The 23687-nt window shown below is 48.0% G+C and overlaps 1 protein-coding gene across 2 annotated transcripts in view; it reads left to right on the forward strand.

The window, feature by feature from the left end:
* The window catches only part of LOC119961827 (calcitonin gene-related peptide type 1 receptor-like), a 110325-nt gene that overhangs the window by 72750 nt on the left and 13888 nt on the right, over positions 1-23687 (forward strand). For both annotated transcript variants that reach the window (XM_038789207.1, XM_038789206.1), the window contains exons 4-7: positions 1911-2027; positions 10755-10867; positions 10981-11072; positions 15964-16090. In XM_038789207.1, coding sequence (XP_038645135.1) covers positions 1911-2027; positions 10755-10867; positions 10981-11072; positions 15964-16090 — 449 coding nt within the window. The remainder of the gene's footprint in view (positions 1-1910; positions 2028-10754; positions 10868-10980; positions 11073-15963; positions 16091-23687) is intronic.

A 23687-nucleotide genomic window follows, 5' to 3' on the forward strand; every position in this document is an offset into this window, starting at 1 on the left:
GTCGACAGTACAGCAAAGCTATTGGTTTCAAACTGGAAATTCTTATATAGCAATGCTTCCTTTCCATGTATCTCTCAGTTCTGGTTACTGTCACTTTCAAAAGCTGCAGAAAGTGTGCGAGTGCGAAAGGATGCTGCGCAGTGGTGGATTCAAGGGTGCAGGGTGCCCCACCCCACCCCCGCCTCATCAGATTGTTGGCGCAAATGCCAAATCTGTTTTGACAGAAATCAGAGTGGAGTTGTGAGGATATTTGGCACTTTGGCAGTGTTATTGCAATCTAAGGACTCTAGCTGAGAACTTCCTGGGAGCTGTTTCCCTTTCACTGATGTGAATTCAACCAAATTGTGTCAGAGATCACGTTTACCCATGATGTGGAGATGCCGGCATTGGAGTGGGGTGGGCACAGTAAGAAGTCTTACAGCACCAGGTTAAAGTCAAACAGTTTTGTTTGGAGTCACTAGCTTTCAGAGCACAGCTCCTTCATCAGGTGACTCACCTGAGGAAGGAGCTGCGCTCCGAAAGCTAGTGACTCCAAACAAACCTGTTAAACTTTAACCTGGTGTTGTAAGACTTCTTAAGTGTATACCCATGGAAACATGGTTTCCACTCTTACTTCTGGTGACACCGACCGCTCCTACTCCACACACACACCATCCTTGCCTTGCTGTTACTTCACCGCCTTGGAATGCCCTGCCTAACAGCAGCATGGGTAATCTTTGCCACAACTACAGCAGGTGTTCAAGGAGACCTTCACCACCAATATCTTAAGGATGGTGAGTGATGGGCAGTAAATGCCTGACTACCAAGTAGCAAATCCCAACAACAAATCATTTTTTAAAAAAGCTCATTCATTTTTAAACATCAAAATTCCGCCACAACATTGATTTTACTTTTCAGTTGTAAACAAAAATAAGAATTACAATCTCCAAAATGTCATCTTCTGCTGAGCCAGATTGCATCATCTTATTTGGAAATCCCAAAATAAACAAGAAGATAGATCATGTAAATGTGGAATTCTTCCACTCTGACCCCGAAAATTGGAGCCACTTGTTAGCTCCGAAGTTAAAGAAGCTAAATGGAGTTGATCAACTAAGATCTGACTCCATAATGGAGCAAGCTGAGCAACCTTCCTCTGCTCCTGAGTTCTCAAATAGGGAGAAAAAACTGCAAATGCCAGAATCCAGAAATATCAGCAGAAATTGCTGGAAATGCAGAATAGGTCAATCAGCAGATGTAAAGAGAAAAGATGTGCTCTTGTTGTGGCTATGAACTCTCCATCAGAACTCAGAAAAAAGTTTTGTTTTAAAGGACAAGTGCCATTTATAATTATTCCAATGAACTCATTAAAATATTTGTCCTTTTATTGGTTAGGTAATATTGTATCCATTGTCTTTACTTAGTGTTATCATAGAATCATAGAATTTACAGTGCAGAAGGAGGCCACTCGGCCCATCGAGGCTGCACCAGCCCTTGGAAAGGGCACCCTACTTAAGCCCACATCTCCACCCGACCCCCATAACCCAGTAACCCCACCTAAACGTTTGGATACTAAGGACAATTTAGCATTGCCAATCAACCTAACCTGCACATCTTTGGACTATGGGAGGAAATCGGAACACCTGGAGGAAACCCACGCAAACACTAGGAAGATGTGCAATCTCAAACAGTCACCCGAGGCTCATGCTGCACAGAAACATCAACACAGACTGCGGGAATGACATATTCCTGTAAATTCTGATTCTCTGTAAACCAGCAAAGTTTTACCAGACTTATAGTCATAAGTGCGGGAATGGAATTATACTTGCCACAATACTACATTTGGAGAAATGTAACAGCAAATGATCTCAATGCATTACAAACATGCTCTAGTATTTTTTATAGCATTTTAAACATTCTTGATTTTCCATCAGATACAAGTGCTGCCTGTGACAGGACCTGGGATGGGTGGCTGTGCTGGGAAGATACTCCTCCAGGGACAGTGGCTGTCCAGCATTGCCCAGACTATTTCCAAGACTTTGATCCATCAGGTATGGGCAATATTGCCATGTCATTACCAGCTGCAGTAATTCTAACTCAAACATTAAGCAATCTTCCGGTTCAAAGACTCCTCACGTCTACTTTGTTGATATCAGCAATAGTGCATCTTATATTTCTCTTTCTAACTCATCCTTACATGCATGACAAACACAGATGTCGGAAATTTGATGCCACGACGTATTTGCTCTGATTTAAATATTTTCATATCACTGAGTGGTTCATGGAAAGGACCAAATCATGTTTAGCAATCCAGGTGGATCCATTTTGAATTGACAAATTGATGGAAGACATCATGGGCAGGATTCTCCACCCCCCCCCCCCCCCCCCCCCCCCGGCCGGGTCGGAGAATCCCGGGGGGGGCGGCGTGAATCCCGCCCCGCTGCTGCAACGTGGCTGCTGTATTCTCTGGCGCCGGTTTTCGGGCGGAGATCACGCCATATTGGTCGGGGGCCGTTGGCAGCAGCCCCCCCCGGATATTCTCCGGGCCCCGATGGCCGAGCGGCCATCGGTTTCTGCCCAGTCCCACTGGCGTGGATTGAATATGGTCCCACACGGCGGGACCTGGCTGGTAGGCTAGCTGGTACGGTCCTCCGGGAGGGGCAGGGGGGATACGGCCCCAGGGGGACCCCCACAATGGCCTGGCCTGTGATCGGGGCCCACCGATCTGCGGGCGGGTCTGGGCCATGGGGGCACTCCTTCCTTCCACGCCGGCCTCTGTAGGGCTCCACCATGGCCGGCGCAGAGAAAACACTGCCCTGCACATGCGCTAGAATACGTCGGCCAATCTGTTCATGTGCGGAACCATGCCTGCGGTTCTGTGCAGGCGCTAACTCGCGCCGGTTGGCGCGGGGCCAACCCCTCTGGCACCGGCCTAGCCCTCGGAAGTGCGGAGGATTTCGCAACTTCCGGTTGGCCCAATGCCGAGTGGTTTGCGCCGCTTTTACGCCGGCGTCGGGCCATCGCGGGGATTCGGAGAATCCCGCTGCAGTTGTTTCATCAGGTCAATCAGGTACTTCAGTGCTTACAGGTTTGAAATAGTTCTTGATGGCAATACTGACCGCTGGAATATCTCACTACTCCTCAAGTGATCCACATGCTTATGAATGATCTGTCCCTCCATGTCTCCTTGGTACAACAGAGGTCCGGTCTCAGAGACAATAATTCCGGAGATTGAACTTGATCCACTACTGAAGTTTCATATGATGACACCATGTCAAATTTTGTACTTAATATGTTTTATTTAGTGTTGTAGAGTGATGGCTCATTGATGTGATCTTGAGGCTTGTATATTTAAACAAAAACAGTCTCAAATATGTTCTTGCATGGAGCTCTTCCATGCAGGCTTGCTGCTTACTGACTTCTGTCTTGGACTGTTCTCTGACCATGTGACTACATACATCACTCCAGTTGCACTTTACATTATGAAATAAAATGAAAATGTAAATCGCTTATTGTCACAAGTAGGCTTCAATGAAGTTACTGTGAAAAGCCCCTAGTCACCACATTCCGGCACCTGTTCGGGGAGGCTGGTACGGGAATTGAACCGTACTGCTGGCCTGCTTTGGTCTGCTTTAAAGCCAGCGATTTAGCCCAGTGTGCTAAAGTAGCCCCTAATTATAATGCATGCAGGCACATACCATCAGAATATAACAGTGTCTGATGTCTTGACAGTTCTTTCATAATCTTGATTGATCACATGTGAAGGAATGGTCATAGAACACTGTTTCTGGTACTTAGGTCGTGTAATAAGGTTTCTTGTCTTTCCAGCATGTCAATTTCAACAATCTTGTTCTGGCACGTAATCTTAGTTTCTTTCTCTGTCTGTATTGCTGATTCTGCTTCAATGTTTTTACCTTTTCAGTTAATTTCTCATTGCCAAGCTTCCCTCTTAAAGCTCTATTCTCCTGATTCAATTTATCACTGGATTTGTTCTTATTTTCCAGTTGCTCTTCATGGAGTTCAGCTTGTTCCCCGTTATCTCCATAAGTTCTCCTTCTTAACTTCATTTTGTAATTTTTTACAATTTTCCTTTAAGGTTTTCTGTCAACTGCTGGGTTGTTGCATTATGGTCTTCTCTGAAGCTTTAATTCCTTTTGTTGATTCCCTTTAATGTTTAATAGTTTCTAGTTTCTGTTTAAGTCTTTAATTGTACGGATTCTCCGCCCCCCGCTAGGTCGGAGAATCGCCGGGGGGGGGGGGGGGGGGGTGGGGCGCGGAGTGAATTCCGTCCCCGCCAGCCGCCAAATTCTCAGGCACCGGAGATTCGGCAGGGGCGGGAATCATGCCGCGGCGGTCGGCGGCCGCTCGCAGCAGCCTCCCCGTCGATTCTCCGACCCGCGATGGGCCGAAGTCCCGCTGGTTCTTTGCCAGTCCTGCCGACGTAGATTAGACTAGGTCCCTTACCGGCGGGACCTGGCCGCGCGGGCGGCCTCCGGAGTCCTGGGGAGGGCACGGGGCGATCTGGCCTCGGGGAGTGCCCACACGGTGGCCTGGCCCGCGATCGGGGCCCACCGATCCGTGGGCGGGCCTGTGCCATGGGAGCACTCTTTTCGTACGCGTCGGCTGTGTCAGCCTCCGCGATGGCCGCGCGTAGGTGAACCCTCCCCGCGCATGCGCGGGGATGACATCAGCAGCCGCTGACGCTCCCGCGCATGCGCGGACCCGCGCCGGCCGGCGTAGTCCCTTCGGCCCCAGCTTGCGTGGCGCCAAAGGCCTTCCACGCTGGCCGGCGGGGCGCGAACCTCTCCGGCGCCAGCCTAGCCCCTGAAGGTGCGGAGGATTCAGGCTACTCCGTCCTGCCAGGTACGGGAGAATCCTGCCCCTAGTTTGCAAATTCAGCAAACAACACTCAATCTATAAGTTTTATAGTTCCCCAACTCACATTGCTAGCATTGTGGGGCGGGATCCTCCCGCACCCGGCGGGACGGGGAGTCCTGGCGGGACGGAGTGGGGTGAACCACTATGAGCGGCCGGCGACTGGCGCGGCGCGATTCCCGCCCCCGACAAATCTCGGTGGCCCGTGGGGGTGGGATTCACGCACCCGCCCCCAGCGTTTCTCCGACCTGGCGGGTGGGTCGGAGAATCCCGCCCCAGGTCTCTGCTACTTGGAGAGAACTTTGTCAAAATCGTAACACACCTGGCCATAGCACAACTAATTTGAGTAAATGTTTCTCTCTGTTACAAGTGAACATTCAAATACTGTGCAATCAAATTGAACTCTTTGGTGAGAAAATATCTTTTAGAGCTGTGCGGGTGCTGAATGTTAGCACTCTGAGTTCTTGCCCATTCCCAGTTGCTAAACTCTGCTCCAGCCCACAGTCCTCTGTGATCTTAGCACTCCTCCAATTCTAGCCTCTTGCACAAATCCAATTTTCATTATTCTCCTTTACTTCTTCAGTAGCCTCGGGCCCTCAACTCAGGAATTCCCTCCCTAAATCTCTCTGGCTTTCTACCTCATTTTCCTCCTTTAAGTCATTCCAGTTGTCATGTTTTTAGGATGTGTAAATGCACCAATCACTCATAGGGATGGTGTAAACGCATTGTGGACTCATTTATTAAGACAAGACACATGAAAACATTTACACATGGATAGAAAGCTTGAAGAAATCAGCAGCAGGGCTTTGTCTGCTGTGCCCTGCTCACAGGCCAAAGTGAAACTGAGGCTAGATCACATCATACTTTCCCTCTCATGATGGCAAGCTACTATCACTTAAATGCATATGTTAGAACATTATATTTGACCCCTATTATCAAGCTTTTCGTCAGCTGTTCTAACACTTTTATATGACCTGGTGCCATATTTTGTTTGGTGAAGATGTTCCTGTGAAGTGCCTTAAGGTCTCTTTACTATGTTGAACATATTGATAGAAATGCAAGTTGTTATTCTTCACCCTTATTTCACCTAAATTATCTGAAATTAGATGCATTTTCCTGTTTTTAAATACCTCTAAGGTGGACCTGAATGGTTTACATGTACTTATATCCAAGGTCATACCACTGAGGTCAGCGACGATGTAGTTTGCACGATACATTGAAACTAGAGGAGCAAAGAAGCGTGCACCAGAGGAAGTGATCCAATTTCCTGAACGTTTCAGTCATAGTTATTTGCTGACAAATGTTGTTCTGAATACCTAGATTCATAGTTATCGTAGCAATGACTGAAGTTGAACCCATGACTGTAAAGCTGGTGCGTTGCCACCTTATTGTCATGGGGCGAGTGTATTCTAATAATATTACGTAAGGTAACATTTATGAATTCTCAATACAATTCCAATTCATACTCCTAAAAGATAAATAGGAGCAGGATTAGCCATTCAGACCTATTATTTCATTCAATAAGATGATGGTTGTCCTTCAAACTTAACTCCATTTGCCAACTAACCCCATTATCCATTGAGTTACATTGTAGCCAAACTTCAATTAACTTATTTATTATATAAATGTGATGACTGGGCATTCAGAGTCCTCTGGAGTTGAAAAATTCCATTGATTCACAGTCCTTTTAACTGGAAAGATTATTTTTGTCGCAATCCCAAATGGCTGACGTCTTATTCTGAAATTGCTTCACCTTGGTTGATTAGGTCAGATAAAGGTAAAGTCGCCATAGTCCAGTGTGGTAAGCCACTGTTGCACCTGTATTAGGTGATGTACGGTAGGACTTGTACTACAGGTTCGCCGGTAGTCTCTGCCTGTCGTATAAATATGCGTGTCCTCCAGCTAGCAGCCATTTCGCCAGCTGCTGTGGGAGGCCACACATCTTATAGCAATAAAGCCTCAGTTGGATTCAACTATCATCTTTGTTCAATTGATCGTGCCTCATCAAGATGATCATAGGCTGCTTTCACCTTTGAGGGGGAGGGCTCACCAGATGATCGCCACATCTCAGGCGAAGGGAACAGCACTTTCTGAAACGCAAGGGGAGCTGTCGCCCTGAAGTTTTTCCTGTACATGTAACATAATACCACAGTTTAAAATAAACAGCAGGGTCCCTTGCACTCCATCACAGGACCAGCATTTCCGTACGAAATGCCCAGCCAATGCAACGGCAACGGGGGTTCACCATCGTACACACCCGCACACCTCACTGAGTCCGCAGAGTACAACCCATAAGTGTTACTTGTCATCAACTACCAGCCCCAGGCACCGTCCACTTTCAGTTGAATCACTTTAGCACAACTCTCTGACCAACCGGTCACTCAACAGTCTAGGCAACACAACGCCGCTCCCACAACCCAAATGAAGTTCCAACAGGGTGGCATCAAACTCGAGGACGGACTCCCCAGTGGACCATTCTGCCGCAGCAAGTCACATTGTGAAACGATGGCAGATGGAAACTGAAATGGACAGGAACATTGTGCGACCCTCTGCGGAGGTCAATCAGACGATACAGCATCCGGTACCATCAGGCCCTGGACCTCTCCAGGCATACTCGCTCCACAAGCTGGCAGAAAAACGTCAGCCCAGCACACATGTCTGTATAGGCTTTGAAAAAGCACTGCATCAAGGAACTCCGTACCGTAGTCCATTCAAAATAGATTTGGGGGAATGTGACTCAGCCAAACAGGATACATGCCAACAGAAACCTCGTTACCACTTTATTAAAGCAAGGGGAGTCCGATGAGTTTCTTGGCCGGGATTCTCCCCTACCTGGCGGGCGGGGGGTCGCGTCGTGTCGGAGTGGCATGAACCACTCCGGCGCCGGGCCGCCCCAAAGGTGTGGAATTCTCCGCACCTTTAGGGGCCAAGCCCTCACATTGAGGGGCTAGTCCCACACTGGAGTGGTTCCCACTCCGCCGGCTGGCGTGAACGGCCTTTGGCACCATGCCAGCTGGGGCCAAAAGAACTTCGCCGGCCGATGTAAGTCTGTGCATACGCCGGAGCGTCAGCGGCTGCTGACGACATACTGCCGCATGCGCAGGGGAGGGGGTCTCTTCCGCCTCCGCCATGGTGAAGGCCATGGCGGAGGCGGAAGAAAAAGAGTGCCCCCACGGCACAGGCCCGCCCGCTGATCGGTGGGCCCCGATCGCGGGCCAGGTCACCATGGGGTCACCCCCTGGGGTCAGATCGCCCCGCGCCCCCCCCCAGGACCCCAGAGCCCCGCCCGCGCCACCAATCCCGCCAGTCAGGTAGGTGGTTTAAACCATGCCGGCGGGAGAGGCCTGTCAGCGGTGGGACTTTGGCCCATTGCGGGCTGGAGAATCGCTGCGGGGGGCCCGCCGACCGGCGCAGCAAGATTCCCGCCCCCGCCGAATCTCGGGGGGGAGGAGAATTCCGCCCCTTAAGTTTTTTTATTCAGCAAACATCATTACCTATACGAGGCCTGGTACACCTCACGGGGTCCTCGTTCCTTTCTATTCAGCTCCACACTGGCTTAACTTTTATATCAGTGCTAATAAGCCATCCTGCCCATAGAGTGGGTTGGTTTAGCTCAGTTAGCCAAACAGCTGGTTTGTAATGTAGAGCAAGGCCAGCAGCACAGATTCAATTCTTGTACCAGCTGAGGTTATTTTTTTTTCCCAATTAAGGAGCAATTTAGCATGGGCAATCCACCTACCCTGCACATGTTTGGGCTGTGGACCCACACAGGCATGGAGAGAATGTGCAAACTTCACATAGTCTGTGACCTAGATCTGGAATTGAACTTGGTTCCTCAGCGGCGTGAGGCAGCAGCGCTAACCACTGCACCACCGGGACGCCCCACCAGGTGAGGTTAATCATGAAGGCCCGCCTTCCCAACTTTGCCCCTTACCTGAGGTAACCCTCAGGTTAAATCACCACCAGTCAGCTTCCCCCTCAAAGGGGAAAGCAGCCTATGGTCATCTGGGACGATAGCGACTTCACCTTACCTTACCATAGTGGGGGACGTTGCAGCACCAATGAGCACAGGAAAACAATCACCCCAGATGGATGCGTGCCATGCAAGTTACTTTAATACCACTATTAGGAAATGAACAAGAATATGGGAAGAAGGAAATAATGGCTGGAATGTTCCAGTTCCCCTGTGGTGTTGTTTTCCTCAACGGAGCCAGCTCACCATTGACTGTTGGTGGGATCTTCTGGCCTTTTGCATGGTTTGCCTGCCCTGCCATGCAGGGGAATGGGTCGCCTTCAGCAGGACAGGAAGATCCCATGAGTGGGAAGGGCTGGAAATTGCTGGCCATTGTCTATCATTTGCATCAAAGTAACTCCTAGCTCTTTGCATTCAATACTGGTCACTCTTTCCTTCAGTATAGTTATAAATTCAGTTTGAATGTATGATTAATATCAAATTCTAGTTAACTAAATAATTCTGATGCCTGTTTTTTTGTTGAGTTTCGCATATTTTCAGTGTTAGATTCTCAAAGACTTATCGAAAGGAAGAAAATCCTACAATTGATCATGGCTCTTTTATTTAAACCCACCTTGCTGATCATAGGCATTGTTGGACCTCACCTTGATTATTACACAGTTCTTTTAAAAGTTGTAAAAGGCTGAACATTCTGCACTGTGGCAGAAAATGTAACGTGATAACAATTGAAAGTCAAGGTTGAATTACCGCTGCGTTTAACAAGCCTGTAATCTAAACCTATTGATTTCAATTCGAACTACGAACATTTGATCGATCCTAAAAGAGAAAGTAATGCAACTCAGAATTATCAGGTAACATAAGATGAACTTGTAGTAGTCCAGGGCAGGCAAACTTGCATGAAATTGAACAAACCTGATTATACTAGCCCTGATTATGTATGTGCATAATTTGGGTTTGAAAATAATTTGTACAGGAATAATGTTAGTTTCCTTATACTTGTGTTCTCCTTGGTTATAATTGTACTGTAAGAAGTCTTACAACACCAGATTAAAGTCCAACAGGTTTGTTTCAAACACGAGCTTTCGGAGCACTGCCCCTTCCTCAGGTGAAACATTCACCTGAGGAAGGAGCAGTGCTCCGAAAGCTCGTATTTGAAACAAACCTATTGGACATTAACCTGGTGTTGTAAGACTTCTTACTGTGCTCACCCCAGTCCAACGCCAGCATCTCCACATCATAATTGTACTGTGTTATTGATGCCCCATCTGTTCACAGTAAATTTCAGTTGCCAACAAATCATTCTGATTGGAAATTCACCTTTTGGGCTCCTGCTTTTAAATGTAGAATGAAATGCTCTTTTAGAGAGTGGAACAGTTGAGTGGAACTGTTAATTGGAATCACTTTTAAAATCAATACACATAAACTCAGTTCTTTAAATATGTTTATAACACCAGTTTCCAATTAAGCAACAGTTCCTACATTTAAATATAGATAATGTAGTGAAATGTTTTAATGTGCTTAAACGTGAGAAGGTGCTAAAGAATGCAAATATTACAACATTATTCATTATTAGGTGAAAATTGGGAGAATCATAGCCGTTTAGATTATGATCTGTTCATTTTCACTTTTTGTGAATAGGCCCTTGAACATTGCAAAGACATTGTGACTTCTGGCCATTGTTGAATGATTAATAGAAGTGGGGCGGGAATATCCTGCATCTGGGTAGATGTAACCTCTTTTTCCAAGGTATAGATTAATTTTAGCAAACTGAACATCCTCATTTTGGCTGTAAACAGGCCTTATGAAGATTAGATCCCAACTCTTCACCCTGGTTAAATTATTTTTATGTTCAATGTAATCCTGCGAAAGGTTTTGGAATGACCTTTCTTACTTTATTGAAGGGTATTTATTCTGTTTCTTTCACAAATAGAAAAAGCTATAAAGATTTGCAATGAAAATGGGAAATGGTTTCGACATCCAGTGAGTGACAGGACATGGACAAATTACACTCAGTGTAATGCATATACAAAGGAAAAACTGAAGGTATAATTTCTGGCTGCAAGTTATTAACAATGCTACAACAAAATACCTATCTGCTGATCTTCGACCTAATTAATAAACAATAATTTCAAATTCCTGTTTTCTCCCTAAAACAGACAGCATTGAACTTATTGTACTTGGCTGTGATCGGACACGGATTGTCAGTGGCTTCATTGCTGATTTCTCTTGGCATATTCTTTTATTTCAAGTAAGTATTGTACAATTATTACCTCCACCACTGAAGGTGGGCAGGGTAAAGTTTTCACTCATTTCTTAGTCTTTTTGTAACCAATAGATGGGACTCTCCATCCCCGGGACGCCCGGAATGTGTTCCCTGATGGGCTGAAGAATAGGCTCTGGGACAAAGTCAGGGTCGGCTCCCATGGTCCAAGCCTCCGTTGGCGGTGTGAACGAGTTCCACGCTGCACGCCAGCTGGCGCATATTAATAAATAAATAAATGACAATTTGCATCTATTTAGATCCACCCTCCCATGATTCTCTGGTCCCTGCTGCTGGGAATTACGTGGGTTAGGCTCACTTGTCGTCTCTACAATCGTGGTCCTCGCTTGGTGGACCTAAGGTGGGTCAAGAGGGTACCCGTTTTTCCCTTGTTCATTGTGAGGACCGCGATGGTAGATACCATCCGAAGCTCAACCCCCTCAGCCACCCCTCCCACACCACACATTAGCCCCAACCCCTCCACTAACTACATCGCACAGCAGCCCCCAAACCCCGGATTGCCTGGGTGCCCCTCCCCACTCCCAAGTATGAAGGTGACCTGCCCCCCCCCCCCCCCCCCCACCAGTGACCCCTGTAATAGGAGGACCCTCCCACAGGGATCCTGTGCCAAAGAGACCCATCCGCTGACCCCCCCCCCACGCACAGACAGACTCCGCCCCCCCCACCCCAGAAAATAGATCCCTCTCTGGAAGCTAGAGAGCAGTCCAGACAGGGCAGTGGGAAGCATTACCTTGCAGCTCCACGTGTCCATTCCTGGGCAGGCTATGCAGAGCTTTCAGTAGTGGTCTGTGATTGACAACTCATGAAAACCATTTGCAGCAGCTTTAATCCATTCATATCCTTTCACACTTCAGTGGCCTAAGTAGGTTAGGGGCAGCAGGGTAGCATGGTGGTCAGCATAAATGCTTCACAGCTCCAGGGTCCCAGGTTCGATTCCCGGCTGGGTCACTGTCTGTGTGGAGTCTGCACGTCCTCCCCGTGTGTGCGTGGGTTTCCTCCGGGTGCTCCGGTTTCCTCCCACAGTCCAAAGATGTGCGGGTTAGGTGGATTGGCCATGCTAAATTGCCCGTAGTGTCCTAATAAAAGTAAGGTTAAGGGGGGGGGGGGTTGTTGGGTTACGGGTATAGTGTGGATACGTGGGTTTGAGTAGGGTGATCATGGCTCGGCACAACATTGAGGGCCGAAGGGCCTGTTCTGTGCTGTACTGTTCTATGTAAGTAGTGAAACCTTAAGGTTGTAAACATTGACCACATCAAAGAGATGTAACTGCACTAAGTGCATTGCAGTCACTGAAGCGTGTGATTTCACTGCACTTACCTATTTTCCACCAATACTCAAGCTCTGGTCTCCACCTGCTTTGGGAAATATTGTGGTGGGTGGGAAGAAGCCTGAAAGCAGGCATTAATTGGCCAGTTAAGGGCCTAAATTGACCCACAAGTGGGTAGGCCACAATGCACCTCCCCTTTCAAACATAAAATTACGTTGGGCAGGTGGATAGACAATAGGCTTTGGGCAGGTGGATGGGCAATAGGATTTGGGCAGGTGGATGGGCAATAGGATTTAGGTAGGTGGATGGGCAATAGGATTTCGGCAGGTGGATGGGCAATAGGATTTGGGCAGGTGGATAGGCAATAGGATTTGGGCAGGTGGATGGGCAATAGGATTTGGGCAGGTGGATGGGCAATAGGATTTGGGCAGGTGGATAGGCAATAGGATTTGGGCAGGTGGATAGGCAATAGGATTTGGGCAGGTGGATGGGCAATAGGATTTCGGCAGGTGGATGGGCAATAGGATTTGGGCAGGTGGGTAGGCAATAGGATTTGGGCAGGTGGATGGGCAATAGGATTTGGGCAGGTGGATAGGCAATAGGATTTGGGCAGGTGGATGGGCAATAGGCTTTGGGCAGGTGGCTGGGCAATAGGATTTGGGCAGGTGGATGGGCAATAGGATTTGGGCAGGTGGATGGGCAATAGGATTTGGGCAGGTGGATGGGCAATAGGATTTGGGCAGGTGGATGGGCAATAGGATTTGGGCAGGTGGATAGGCAATAGGCTTTGGGCAGGTGGATGGGCAATAGGATTTGGGCAGGTGGATGGGCAATAGGATTTGGGCAGGTGGATGGGAAATAGGATTTGGGCAGGTGGATGGGCAATAGGATTTGGGCAGGTGGATAGGCAATAGGCTTTGGGCAGGTGGATGGGCAATAGGATTTGGGCAGGTGGATGGGCAATAGGATTTCGGCAGGTGGATGGGAAATAGGATTTGGGCAGGTGGATGGGCAATAGGATTGGTAATTTTTGCTTCCTGCTCGCTTGCCAACCACCTCTGATGGAACTTTAAGTTCTGCCCAGTATTCCAGTTAGTCCTGCAGAGGAAATGGGGATATACGTTAAAATATAAAACATCTGGCTGAGTTTACATCCATATTATTAAGGATAGGCATTGACAAGTGCTGGACCTCTGCACTTGTCACTAATTTAAAAAGAATGGGAAATGCTGACAGGCCAAGCCCCACATTTATTTTTTTTCAATAATCACATCTCAATTAAGGGTCAGAAGTCACCATTCACTCCCATTGAAAACAATGATGTTATTTATCTTAGATTTATCTGGGGACACCATTTCCTTAAACTTGATTTTCAGAGGCAGCGAAGCAAAAAATCATTTGTAAAATTCTGACAGACTTATGAAACTGATTGTTTTTCTGTTGCCTGCTGAGTTGAAACAAAAGATGTTTTCAGATGATGACTTAGATCCTATTGTGGGCCCCAGCATTGAAGGAAAGAAACATTTTATCTCAGCACGATAAATGTTTGCTTCTACAAATTTCTGAGGCTGAATTCTCCCAAAATGGGACGATGTCTCCAGGCCAGCGTAAAAACACTGGCGTTCACTACGGAGATTCCTCAAAAAAAGATCAGCCAATTCACTTAACTGCAGGGGGCTAGCAGGAACCCAGAGTGATTCACGCAACTTTAGCTGCGGATACAGGCCCCCGCACTTCCGGTTTTGAGTCCACGCATGAGTATGGCGGTGGCCTCCAGCGGCCGCGCCGAGCGCCATGGCGGACTTGGATCGCGGAGGCAGCTGGAAAATGTCGCCCCCCCCCCCCCCGATCGGCTGAGCACCGGAATATCCGACCGCCCCAATCTGTCACCCGGCCGCCCATAAGGCTCCATCCCCCCCCCGGAGCCCGTTCCCCCCGCCCCCCCACCAACCAGGGCAGCTGCGGACTGAGGATCCCGAATGGCAATAGGTAGTTCGAACCACGTCATCGGGAACTCGGCTGGTTGGGAGCGGAGGATCGCTGGGTGGGCCTCTGGCAAAGGGCCCCCAGGCCGCGCGGAGTACTCCGTGAACACGCCGATTCTCGGGTCCCAGAGAATCGATGGACCGGTGCCAGGCCGATTTTGCCGTGAAAGTTGATTCTCCGCCCCCGCGCCAAACGCTATTTTGGTGCGGGGCTGCGGAGAATCCAGCCCCTGATCTGTATTGCAAACTCCATTAGTGCAAATAGTGATTCTCGGACATTTCACTCTGGTCCAAGGTGGCTTTCTTACAACCAATAAACGAGCTTCACCCTCAACAAGAGGTTGTGAGGTTAACTGATGGGGCTTGACTTAATTCTTTTACCATTAATTTTGGTCCAGTCCTTAAACAGTGTTTTATGCATGTTTAACAGAGTGCCACATGGATAAAACCGTAGGGTAGAGATAATTTTTGGGATAGGAAGAGACAAGGGGGGGGCGATTTCATGCCCGCACTGGCCATGCGTGAAATCGACAACATGGACCGAAAGTCCTGCGAGAATCGGGAAACATGATTGGTAATGCCAACCTGGCTGTGCCAATCTGTGTTGGCTAGTACTAGGGGCAGACCCTATTGGAAGTCTCATGAGAGGAGGGGTACATTTATTTGTGGGAGAGTGACGGTGATACTTCCACGATGTTCATGAGGGGGTGGACTCTGGTGCGGATTGTCAGAGGTGAGGGGAAAGCCCCCAATAACTCCGTGATGAGGGTTAGTGGTGTTTGGCAGCAGTGCTGATCGGGCCGCCATCTTTAAAGATTTCTGTGGAGCCTGTTGCCTGTTCTATCAGGCGTCGCCCCACCAGAGTGACAATATAAATCCCTCCCACTTATTTTTTTGTCTCCAAGAGGTTCAATATTTGGAGAGGAAACTGATCTGTGCAACTGGAGAGCTACACGCTAGTTTTAAGTCTGAGCCTGACACTTTACCGAATTCTGGTAAGGTTCCGCCCAAGGTCAGTGACAGATGAGGACACAGATTTTTAATTCAGTGCATGGGCAAGGAACTAATCAAGATTGATGAAAGGAGTAACAGGGAAATCTTCATTTTGTGTGGACTAGGACATAGTGTGGGGTTTCAAATGAGTTGTTGTTTATAGATGGTGGAGTCGGGGTTGGGTAACAGAGGAATGGATATATGTTTTGGCAACTTTGGGGAGAGATTAGGCCAGAGGCAGGAGTTATTGAGGAAATGTCAGTAAGTGAACAGGCTCATGGACAGAATACATGGTGTGACCTTTACGGCTGGGTAGAATACAATAAAATTGGCTGCTCACCAATAGATTCAGCATGAGCAATCACTATGCAGGAGATGCGTTCAGAGGTTAGGATGTGGTGTTCTTCGTAGAATTGAGAAGTATAGATAAGTCCTTTAGATGTTAAAATAAACTTGGACAGAATCATCAGAGCTTTCATATATTAGTAGGCTGCTGCTAGCCTGAGTGCAATATGAACAATTAAATTTTAATGCTAGCATTCATGGAACAACATTATTTGAAATGTATTATTCATCATCTAGGAAAGTAATTTATTATTTTTTTCTTTTATAGGAGTTTAAGTTGCCAGCGGATAACGCTTCATAAAAATCTATTCTTCTCATTTGTTTGTAACTCTATCATCACAATCATCTGGCTAACAGCCATTGCAAATAACCAGAAACTTGTTGCAAATGATCCAGTGAGTATTCATTTTATTATTGCTGTGAATTACAGTAATTCCTGGTATACATATAAATTTAGTACCTGGGTGAAGGGGGCACCCTGCACAATGCTTCTAGAAGTCATAGAATCCCCATAAAGCAAAAGGAGGCCATTCGACCGCCGACCTTCAGAAAGCCTACTACCCCACCCTACCCCATAACTCCGCAACCTAACATGCGCACCCCTGGACAACATGGGGCAATTAGTGTAGGCAATCCACCTAATTTGTACATCTTGGAGGAAACCGGAGCACCCAGATGAAACCCACGCTGACACGAGGTGAACATCCAAACACCACACAGCCAGTCACCCAAGGCTGTAATTGAAACCCCTTGGTCCCATGTGATGTGAGTTATCAGCGCTAACCACTGTATCACCATGCCACCATTTGGCTTTATAGGGCAACCATGTAGAGCATTCAATTCCTTTAGCTTTTCAGTGAGGCACTAGTGCCTCAGGGGAAGATTAAAGGGTGGATTTCCATGAGATTGATGTTATTAAGTGGATGGTAGGTGGTAAAGTTATCATGGCTCGGCCACATGTTCAAACAAAGGTGAGCTGCTCACATATTTGAACCTGCACATTGGCCGGTGAGACACCAAGGCCCAGCAGCTCCCATTGTGAAATCCAGCAGCTACAATGGTATAATTTTTAAAAAAAAATCTTTATTGTCACAAGTAGGCTTACATTAACACGCAATGATGTTACTGTGAAAAGCCCCGAGTCGCCACAGTTCTGCGCCTGTTCGGGTACACAGAATGTCCCTTACATTTCACCCTATTATATACCACCCCCCCACCTCCCACAGCACCTTTGGGTGGAGGTCGGTGGAGCATTGAAGTCCAACAATCAAAATTTAAACACTGAATGAGGCCATTCAGCACATTGCGCCCATGCTGGAACTTTGAAAAGACAGTAAGAAGTCTTACAACACCAGGTTAAAGTCCAACATGTTTGTTTCAAACACTAGCTTTCGGAGCACTGCTCCTTCCTCAGGTGAAACATTCACCTGAGGAAGGAGCAGTGCTCCGAAAGCTAGTGTTTGAAACTAACCTGTTGGACTTTAACCTGGTGTTGTAAGACTTCTTACTGTGCTCACCCCAGTCCAACGCCGGCATCTCCACATCATGGCTACCTTTGAAAAGACAATTATGCTTAGTCCCACATCCCATAGAAATCCTGCAATTTCATCATCCTCAAGTACCTTTTAAAATTATTTAGGGAAGCAGCTTCCACCATCTTTTCAGACAGAGCCTTTGAGATTCCACCAGCTCTGAATTAAAAACATTCCTCCTCATCTACCCTCTGCAACATTTTCCAGTGGTTTTAATCAATGATCTCTTGTTATTGACCCAATCACCAAGGGCTAGATAAATATTTTTTGCACTATTAACTCCATCAGAACCTCTCATCATCTTAAAAATCTCAACTTGGTCAACTCTTTAAGGAGTAGATTCCACAAACTTCAGCATCTTCTCATAATTGGCATTCCTTGTCACTGGTAACATTCTTGCAAACATCCTTGTGTGCTGTTTCTAAGGCCTTGCCATCTTTTCTGAAGTGTAGTGCCAAAGTTTCTCCACAACATTCCAGCTAAGGCCGAACCTATGATTTGTAAAGTTCCACCATGACGAGCCTGCTCCACTGCTGTGTGATTCTGGCATTCAATGCAATTCAGTTTGCCAACATGTTTATCTGTTTGAAAGTTACTAATTTCATTTTGGAGCAAGACTGACATCACCTAAAAGAACTTAAAGCACATTTACTTATGGAGAGAATATTTATTTTCGAAAGGAATCATGACTGCCAGTGAAGATGAAGATCAGCTTTTATTGATATGCTGGGACCAGCTACCGATAAAACGGTTTTTGAATAGTTACTGATAAACTGAGCAAAAATAAACAATAATATACATACTACAGTTAAAAAAATTTGTTGATGAAAAACTGTAGACCAAGTGATCGATGATTTGACGTTGGTAGCTGCACTCGTCCTTATTATTTTTCGTTGCTTTTAGTCCAGATGAAGGACTGAATTAATACACCACTAACTACGAACTACCTTAGATACAATTCTCGATTCACTCCACTGAGTCAAAAACTGTTTTAACATCTAGCCTCTTTTGTACATGGATTAATAAAAATTTATTCAAATACATTTACAACCAACTAAAACTATTTTAGCTGCAGTATGAAAATTATTTCAGATTTTACTCATGCTTGTCAGCAATTTTTCATGGAAATATTTTTTTTAACAGTGACCGCACTTTGCATGGAAGTGCATAATGATCTCAATCTTGCTGATGGACATTGACTGGGGACTATTAGCTATGCCATAATATATTTTACTTTATTGACAACTCAACAATACAAAAAAGAGTCAGCAACATGCAAAAACAACGTAGTCACGAAAAACAGTAATATGCCAAAAGCATTTACAAGATACAAAAACCACCAGCTTCAAGGCAGCACACACACGAACACCCCCTGTCCCCAACGGTAGCCCCACATCGGCAGAAAGGCGGCCAACGAGCAGCACAGACCGCTGGGAAAGGACGCACCGTGTAGGGCATGCTGTGGGAGAGAGAGAGAGATCACCCCTCCACTCCCAAGAAAGGGACACAGCTCAATCCAAACCAGTTCCTTTAAACAAGCCACCAGCTGCAAAGCGAGCATCCGGCCATTTCTCTCACCAACACCGCCCACCCCCCCCAACCCCAGCCCTCCACAATGGTAGCCCCAAATCAGTGGTAAGGCACCCAAATGAGCAGCGCTGACTACCAGAAAAGGACACACTGATGGCCTGCCTTAGCGGCAGCCACCCATCGGTGGAAAGGCATCCAAACGAGCAGCGCAGGTCACCGGAAAAGCACACACCGATACGGGGCATGGCAGAGGAGAGTGAGAGAGGGATCTCCTTTTACAAAAACAAATACAGAGCAACGCAAGAAACTCAACAAATAATTAAATACAAGTTAAAGCCGTCAGTTCTCAAGCCGTCAGCACTCAAGCCGTCAACACTCAAGCCAGCGCACGCTCCCCTCTCCCACCCTCCCCCGGCTACAGCAACAGCCCACGTCGGTGACAAGGCGTCAACAAGCAGCTTAGTTCACCAGAAAGGGACAGGTAGCATATGGTTGAGGAAAGAGAGAGAGAACCCCTCTCTCTCACTGGCACAGAAGCAGGAGGGCCACAACTGGCAAACACCCAGCCGCTAAGCCCAAAATAACAATACACAACAGAAATACAATAATAACCATACAATCTCCCAACAATAAAACAGTACAAACTACACATAGTCAATTGGGCCACCACCCTACAGCACCCAGTCTCCAGACACTATCCACTCCAAAACATCAAAAGTGAGTCCATTCCACTCCACTTATAGCCTGGCAACAGGCCAACCAAGATCCACTCCTCGCTCCACTCCAAGTTGATAAGCAGAAAGGCAGTCAGTGACAAGTATGAGTCCCAGGTGTGGCAACTGCAGGCAAGCACTCTCCTCTCTCTCCCCTGCAAGCAACTGGCAGCAGCAACAGGCTCCCCTTTCCCTCCATGCAACCGGCCGTAGCTCCGTTCCTACTTGCCATAGTCCAGGCTTCAAAATCCAGAAAAGACAGCCAGCATACAGAATAACACACCAGGTCAGGGAGCAGGGTTAGAGACAGAGGCAGCAGGAGCACAGAGACAGATTCCTCTTCTGCACCTCACAGCATGAGCTACTCAGGTGGAGTACGAGCTCCCCCAATGAGGGGGGCAGGGAAATCATTAGCACATGCATCAGTATAAATAGAGCTGGCCAGTGTGGCATCGGCTCGACTAAGAAGCAATGGGATACTAATGCTGCTGAGTATATATATTTGTAAATAAAGTTCCTTTCTGTTTGAATCTACAAAGCCGTGCTGGATTCTTCGTGGCCCTCACAAAAGATATGAAGCGGGATTCTCCGTTGGCTGACATCGAAATCGGGAAAGGTGATTGGGCGGAGATTCAGTTCTGAATCCAAATACGCAGCGGGTGCCGATTTGAAGCCAAATCGCAATTCCCCATTACCACGACAGCGCCATCAATGCATCCCAGAACGCATGTACAGTAGAGATCATTTGCATGTCATTAGCGGGCCCGATTCGGTAGTCTCCAGGGCCTCTGCGATTCTCCGCCTCCGATGGGCCGGGTTCCCAACTGCGCGGTTCACTTGTGCTTTTAAAAATTGTGAAACCAGCGTTATGGCTGATGAAGGAGAGAGAGAGGAGGTAGGACCCGGAGAGGAGCAACTGTGGGCCGTGCTGGCTGGTGTGGGTGGTGCCCTGCCAGGGTATGCAGCTGCATGCAACAGCAGAGCAGGCAGTACTCTTCCTGTCCATTGGGTGATCATGCATGCTAGCTGCCCAATCCATCACACAGTCCCAACAGATCCCTGGGATGGCAATCATGGGGACAGTTTGTGGGGGGAGATGGGGGGGGGGAGGAGTGGGAGGAGCATGGGCCACCGACAGGGTCCGCCCATGTCCCCCATACCGCAACGTTTGCTTATTTCCACCACCAACCTCCACTCTCCCCTCGGCCAGTGCAGACCAGCCCACCCCTCACACCCATCGGACAGAGCACCGAGGCAGGTTGTAACATTGATAATAATAGCCTTTTATTCTCACAGGTGTGAAGTTACTGTGAAAAGTCGCCGATGAGGGACTATCTGTTCCAGAAGCCTGAAAACTGTCTGGGCAGTAGCTAGTTCTTGGGGTCGGCCTGCCCTCTGACCGTCCGCACCCTCGGGTGTTCCTACCTTACCTGTTGTACCAGAGCAGCTGTGTGGTGTGCACCAGAGAGTGTCCTTAAAGTGCCCTACCGTGGTGATAGTCTCTGGGATGGTGGAGAGTGTTAGAAAGAGCTGTGATGATGTCCGGTGGCAGCCATGGAGAAGAAGGTAGCACATTTGTTAGCTCCCACTTGTGACAAAACATTTGGACCTTTTCTCACAGTTTTTTCAGAATTCTACTGGATAAATCGGTGGAGAATGAGGCTGTGAGGAGAAATCCCCCACCAGTGTATGGCGCAGTCGACTAGAAGTGGCCGTGTAAAGACACAGTCAAGCAAGAAAGATGCGTGCAGAGCTGGCAGCGCAGGAAAACATGGTGGAGGTGCAGGACCTTGGGGTGGTGGCGCAGTGGTCGACAGTACAGCCAGTGAACTTCTTTGAGGTGAGCTTCGCCAAGCTAAAGAAAGATACTCTGGACCCGATTAAGGCATCGATTGATCAGATGAATCAGAGTCTAGAAACCCACGGACAGGCGATTCAGAAGGTGGAGGAAAAGGTGTCCGAGCACGAGGACTATCTAACCGCTTTGGAGGCTGAGGTGGGGCTGATGAAGGACCACCAGAAAAGGTTGCAGGTCCAGGAGACAGAACCTGAGGATCGTCGGCCTCCCTGAGGGGAGTGAGGGATCAGATGTGAGGGCATATGAGGCAAGTATGCTGGAAAAGTTGATGGGAAATGGGGCGTTTACGCGATGCTTGGAAGTGGACAGAGCGCATAAAGCTGTTGCAAGGAGCGAATGAACCACCGAGGGCGATGGCGGTGCGAATGTATCAGTTCCTGGACAAGGAACAGATTTTGCAGTGGGCTAAGCAGGTTCGGAGCTGCAAGTGGGAGAACTGTGAGTTGTGCATCTACCAGGACCTGGACGCGGAACTGGCCAAAAGGCGAGCCGGATTCAATAGGGCAAAATCGGCCCTCTTCAAGAAGGGGTGAAGTTCGGGATGTTATATCCAGCACGTCTTTGGGCCATGTTTGAGGGCCAGGAACTTTATTTTCAATCACCGGACGAAGTGATTAACTTTCTCAAGGACAAAAAGCTGGCAGGAGATTAAGGTCACTGAACCTTGCGGGAGGGCATTGCGGTGGCAATTTGGTCAAAATCACCTCTGTGTTGTTTTGAATATGCAGTGCTCTCTTTAACAAAGGGTTATTTTTGCTTCTTGTTCTTTTTTTTGTTTGATTGCTTTTGCCCCTTCCTTTTTTATTTGGTTTTCATTGTGATAAGATGTTTGTGCAGCTGCTCAGAAATGTAAAGTTAACTCTGTTCCATTGGAAGTTGGATGGAGGGGTTTTTTCTATTGTTTGTTTACTGGGGACTGGGATGCTTTGAATATGTATGTCCAAGTGGGGGGAGGAGAGAGACCCATGGGGAGATAGGAGGTCTGGTGCCATGGGCGGGAGCTCCAGACTAGCTAGCTGAGCTAGCTCATGGAAGCGCAGTGGGGGGTGAGAAGGTGATAAGTTTGATATGGGGGGTTGGGTTTCTGGTGCTGTTACTAGGGGGGGAGGGAGGGGTGGAGGGGGCTGCTCTGTTGACAGGGGAGGAACTGTTGCTAGGGAACAAAGGGGAGGTCGAGCACGGTGGATGCCCGCGGGCGGGCCCGAGGAGGCGAGGGACGCCAGCTGGTGACTGGTCTAAGAAGGGTGATGGCTAATCGGCATGGGGGGGGGGGGGTGAAGGGGGTGTGGGGGGTGGGGGGGGGGGAGCCCCCCAACTAGGCTCTGAGAGTCTGGGGGCAGTGGAGGAAATATAGGAGAGCGGAGGGAGTATCGGTCTGGGCCCCGATTTACAACAACCATAGGCTTGTGCCGGGAAGACTGGATGGAGGGTTTCGGAGATGGCAGAGAGTAGGAATTGAGAGGATGGGAGATCTATTTATAGACAGTAGCTTTCCTAGCTTGAATGATTTGGAGGAGAAATTTGAACTGCCAGCAGGGAATGAGTTTGGATATCTGTAGGTACGAGATTTTCTGAGAAGGCAGGTTCCAACCTTCCCGTTCCTGCCACCACAGGGGATACAGGACAGGGTAGTTTACAGAACATTGGTGGGAGAGGGGAAGGTATCAAATATCTACAAATAACTTATGGAGGCGGCGGAATCTCTGATAGAGGAACTAAACGGCAAGTCGGAAGATGAGCTAGGAGGAGAGATAGAGGCGGGTATGTGGGCAGATGCCTTAAGCAGGGTTAATACATCCTCATCATGTGCCAGGCTTAGCCTGGATGAGCAAGTTTTTTGGGGTCGAGAACAGGTGTGTGAGGTGCGCGGGAAGTCCAGCAAATCATGCTACATGTTTTGGGCATGCCCGAAGCTTAGAGGGTTTTGGCAGGGTTTTGTTAAGGGTATGTCCACGATACTTAAAACATGGGTGGTGGCGATCTTTGGAGTGTTGGAAGAGCTGAGAGTCCAGGGGGCGAGAGCGGCTGACGTTTAGGCCTTTGCCTCCCTGGTAGCCCGGAGACGCATTCTGTTAATGTTGAGGGACTCGAAGCCCCAGAAATTGAGACCTGGGTTAGTGACATGGCTGGGTTTCTCAGTCTCGAGAAAGTAAAGTTCGCCCTGAGAGGGTCAATGTTAGGGTTCGTCCGTAGGTGGCAGCCGTTTGTCGACTTTCTCGGAGAAAATTAAAATATCAGCAGAGGAAGAAATCTGGGTGGGGGGAGGGAGTGGGGGTGGGGGTGGGGGTGGTGGTGGTGGTTAGGCTATTGTTTCATTGTGATAGGGATGGAAATGTTTTATGTACCATCTTTATATTGC

Source organism: Scyliorhinus canicula, chromosome 2 (assembly GCF_902713615.1).
Source record: "Scyliorhinus canicula chromosome 2, sScyCan1.1, whole genome shotgun sequence".
NCBI classification, from domain to species: Eukaryota; Metazoa; Chordata; class Chondrichthyes; order Carcharhiniformes; family Scyliorhinidae; genus Scyliorhinus; species Scyliorhinus canicula.